This window comes from Octodon degus, unplaced genomic scaffold (genome assembly GCF_000260255.1).
Source record: "Octodon degus isolate 3935 unplaced genomic scaffold, OctDeg1.0 scaffold00025, whole genome shotgun sequence".
NCBI classification, from domain to species: domain Eukaryota; kingdom Metazoa; phylum Chordata; class Mammalia; order Rodentia; family Octodontidae; genus Octodon; species Octodon degus.
In genome coordinates this window covers 17,745,520-17,750,046 of record NW_004524601.1, presented here as the reverse complement: position 1 = coordinate 17,750,046, position 4,527 = coordinate 17,745,520, and the positions used below count along the sequence as shown (strand labels likewise).

The 4,527-nt window shown below is 42.9% G+C and overlaps 1 protein-coding gene across 1 annotated transcript in view; it reads left to right on the top strand.

Moving 5' to 3' along the window:
* The window catches only part of Dnajc10 (DnaJ heat shock protein family (Hsp40) member C10), a 47,521-nt gene that overhangs the window by 22,619 nt on the left and 20,375 nt on the right, over positions 1 to 4,527 (top strand). Inside the window, exon 13 of the mRNA XM_023712340.1 lies at positions 4,168 to 4,282. Coding sequence (XP_023568108.1) covers positions 4,168 to 4,282 — 115 coding nt within the window. The remainder of the gene's footprint in view (positions 1 to 4,167; positions 4,283 to 4,527) is intronic.

The window sequence follows — 4,527 nt, the reverse complement described above, 5'->3', positions numbered from 1 at the left end:
GGCTATTACTTTCTCATTTTCTTTGTGGGTAGATAAATGCTTGTTCACTGAATAGTTTCTTGTAAGTTTCATGGTCTTTATTTTTTTTTCTTCAATCTACACGAGTTATTTCAAAAGACATGTCTTCATTTTTTTCTTCCTCTTAAAATTTTTCTGCTATATTTTCAATTTCACTGACTGAATTTTTTACCTTTTGATCTCTGTTTTTTAATAATTTCTATTTTTGTTAAATGTCCTGTTCATGTCCTAAATTGTTTTACTCATTTCATTGTCTATCTGTATTGTCTTGTATCTGGGTTTTTTTGAGCATCACTTTTAATTTGTTCTCAAACATTTCATAGCTTTTCTGTGTTAGGTAGTTTTTGGAGATTACCATGTTTCTTTGGAAATACATCGTGTTTTTCTGCTTTTTATTTTCCTTGTGTCTCTAGGATTTGCACCTCAAGTATGACAGTTGGCCTCTTTCACTTTCGGGGGAGTAGCTTTTGTGAGCAGACTTGGGTATAGCTGGGCATAGGTTGTCCTTTTGGTAGGTTGTCCTGTGTCTTTACTGAGCACCCACGCCAGTCTCCACTTGACTTCCTCAGCTGTATTCCCTGTCCATGGTGTCTGGACCCTAAGTGTCTGGGATGTTAGTGGGCTCCCAAGGGTACCCATCACAGACACCCCCACCACCACCGAAGGCCAGCAGCAGTGGCGGCATGGCCTCTCAGAGTGGCAGCTGCATGGCCAGAGCAGGGACTGTGGAAGCGTGTCTTCAGCCCTGCAAAGTGAGTACCCCAGCCCCAGAGCTGCTGCAGTGAGGATGGCTTACCAGTCACCAGGGCAGGACGACATCAAGCTGTGCCTCTGTTCCTACAGTGGTATGATACCTAACATGTCACAGCTTGGGCTCTGGAAGTCGGTGGAAAAGTCGGGTTTGAGTTCCTTTTCTGAAGCAAGGTGGTCGCATGGGTTTCTAGGCTCTGGGACCTGTGACAGTCTCATGGGTAGAGCTGTGATCTGTGGTTTTGGGTAGTCACTGGTGCTCTCCTGCTTCCTTTTCCTTTCCAGATGGAGTCCTCTATAGCCAGAGAGCAGGTCATGGTTGCCCTGCACTCTGCTTCTCTCTATCCTACCATCCGCGCTGCCCTTGCTGAGTCTGTTCTGTTTTCTCAGTCACCATCCTCAAAACGCACTTGCCCCTGGGGTTACTGGCTGCCCTCAGACGGAGCGAGTTCAGGGCACCTCTTCAGCCATCTTGGATGCTCTTCACTGGCTTTTCTTCACTTCTGCAGGGAAAGTCAGTAGGTTGATACTGTGAGACAGCTGCCTGCCGTGGCACCCACCCCAGGGGCCACAGAGGTCCTGGTGCAAGGCTTTACTGTGGTCAAGTATAGCTTTTCACTGTCCTGTGCAGCTGTTCAGTGCTGGGGCAGCAGTGAGCCTCGGGACCCCAGCCCAGTGACTAAGGAAGAATTGTTGAATTCTAATTGAATTAGCCCTTTCTTCTCATGGATGACTGACACGGGGCAATTTCCAAGCCCCAAACATCTTACGTGCCACATTGCTTTTGTAAGTTCTTCTTTACCTAAGTAATTCTTGCTTATTGCTTAAAAATTAGGATATGCAAACATATATAAACACAGAAATGAATGATAATAGTTGTCTAAAAGTTCACCTGTACTTTCAGTACTACTCATGGCCATGAGTAGTATTGAAACAATTTCCTGTGTAAATTTTTTTATACTTTGGGTACTGGTATAAGTGGACAGATACATATGTGAGCACCTGAACACATGCTGTAGTGGTTGGTGAAGTTTATTTTTATACATGTGGAAATTTATATATATAATTGTGTACAAGTTGTACTAGAAATTGAATCCAAGGTTCTGCTAAATTTCCTGGGCTGGGCCTCAACCTGCACCCCCTGAGCCTCAGTCTCCAGAGTGCTGGGACTCTAGGCGTCTGTACCCACACCTATCTTGTGTGTAAACTTTTTCATCACAATGAGTTCACTATTCTTCTGTAGTAAGCTTTTACGTTCAACAGCATCAAACTTTTTCACTGGCCTGTAAGTGTGTGTGGGTGGGGGTGTGTCTTTCTTTGTCCCTCCTTAAAAGCTCAGTGGTATCTTACTGTGTGTTCACATCATAATTGATTGACAGATGTCTTGTTGACTTTTTCCATTTTTAAGTTCAAAAGATGTAGGGCAAGCCAGATAGCTCAGCAGATTAAAGCACCTGCTTAGGCAGATACAGGGCCTGGGGTTTGATCCCTGGCATGCTGTGCTCGCCCTGCCCTTGGGGTGTGCTGAGATGGCAATTGAGACTGGGTGTGGTGGCCTGGTCCTGTAATCCCAGCGCTTGGGCGCCTGAAAAACAGGAGGATCACTACAAGTCCAGTCTGTAGTGAGACCCTGGGGCCAGGGAGATGGCTCAGTGGAATAAGCACTTCCCTGGCAAGCACAAGGATCTGAATTCAATCCCTGGTTCCGCAAAAAAAAAAAAAAAAGAAAAGAAAAGAAAAGGAAATAAAAATGTAGTGAGACCCTGTAGACCCTGTACTAAATACATTAAAAAAAAAAAAAAAAAGATCAAATGATACAAGACTTGCCCAGGTATTATTAGGATTTTGGGGGGACTGGCTCAGACTGTTTTAGGGGCAGTTCTGGTAAGGCATGTGGAGCTGGGGATCAAACCACAGTCCCCTGCACCTGACTGGGTTTGCCCAAGCAGGCATGTTAAACAACTGAGCTAACCTGCAGGCCCCCTTGTCCAAGTATTTTAATGTGAAAAATTTTGACTCGGGGTTACATATTTTCCTTTTTTATCATTACTATTCCAGAAAATTTCTATGAATTTGTAATCTCACTGAAAGCATGTGAGTGGGTATTTCTCCACATTTTTGTCAACCATGGTAACACCTTTCATTCCTCACTATTCTGATAGGTCAAAATAGTATAATAACAATCTGCATTAAAAAACATAATTCCTGGGAGCCTGCCCATTAGATCCACTGTTTAAGCGCCTGCTTAAGCTCAGTATTCTGTGATTCGATTCCCCAGATCCTCACGCCTTACCAGACCTGCCCTTAAGGCATCCTGAGGGGACCAAAAAAAAAAAAAAAATCCTTCTCAAAAAATAAAAAACCTAATTCCTGACAGGTCATAATTCTTCTCTAATTTATTTTCTCTTTATATCCCTGGCACATTCGCTTTCTCCTTAGCAGTGTTTGGCTTGTTGGTTGGTTTCTGGAGACAGTCTCACGATGTCACTAGGCTGGACTTGAGCACACAGTGATGCTCCTGCCTCAGCCTCCCCAGAGCTGGGATCACAGGCTGTCTTGTTACTTCTTACAGATCTTCCTTACATGCTGTAATTTTTTTCTTTATCATTTCCATTTTATTTTTGCTGTTTTCTTTCACACTGTATAAAAAGAACAAACTTTTTCTTATTGTTGCTTACTCAGTTCTCTGTCCTCTAGCCTGAGATTGAACACTACATACGTATTGAAGACGAATTGAATTTTCAGTCTTAAATGTGAATGTTGTTTTTTGTTGGTGTTTTTTTTTTTTTGTTTTTGTTTTTTTGTTTTTTTGTTTTTTTGCGCCGAATGCCTTCAAGGCATGACTGGCTGTCTTGTGTTATGGGGATCGAACCACAGCAACCTGAGCCTGACTGCTTTGTTGAAGCAGCCACCTAAAGAACTGAGCTAAGGGGCAGGCCCCCGTTGTTTTATTTTTGACACGGGTTCTCACTATGCAGCTTGGACTCCTAGTGATCCTCCTCTGTCTCAGCCTCCCCGGCACTGGTATTACAGGTGTGCGCCACCACGCCCGGTTCCAGGGCCAGCATAGATGTGGTACTGAGGATCAAACTTGGGACCTTGCCCTTGCCAGACAGCTGCTTATGCCTGAGCTATCTACACAGCCCAATTTTCCTTTTTATAAGTAACTTGTGTTTTGAAATACTGCCCCAGCCAGGGCGATAGCTCAGTAGAATAAGAACTTAGCTGGCAAGCACAGGGTCCCAAGTTCAAACCCCAGTACTGCAAAAAAAAAAAAAAAAAAAAATACTGCCACAAGCTCAGTGTCATTTTAGAGTTATCTTCAGGAATATTTGACTACAAATTGATTAGGTAGTGTTTTGTTTTCATGAAATTCAATACTGTCTTTATACTTTTCAGGTTGGAAGGTTTGATTGCTCTTCTGCACCAGGCGTGTGTAGGGATCTCTATGTTTTCCAGCCCTGTCTAGCAGTATTTAAAGGACAAGGAACCAAAGAATATGAAATCCATCATGGTAAAAATGGGGAAAATGATGAGTCCATCATTTCCAAATAGAAATTTTCTAATTATGTTAGCTCGTTTTGTGTGTGCATTTGTTGTTAATAATTTTTGTTTTCATTTGTTAGTAACTAGAGAGCTGGCCAGAGTAAATTTTTAAATCCAAACATATCTGACTATAAAAAGTAGGCATATGGGGCTGGTGAGATGGCTCAGTGGTCTAAAGCACCTACTTAGAACAAGCTTAGCAAAGCACAGGGA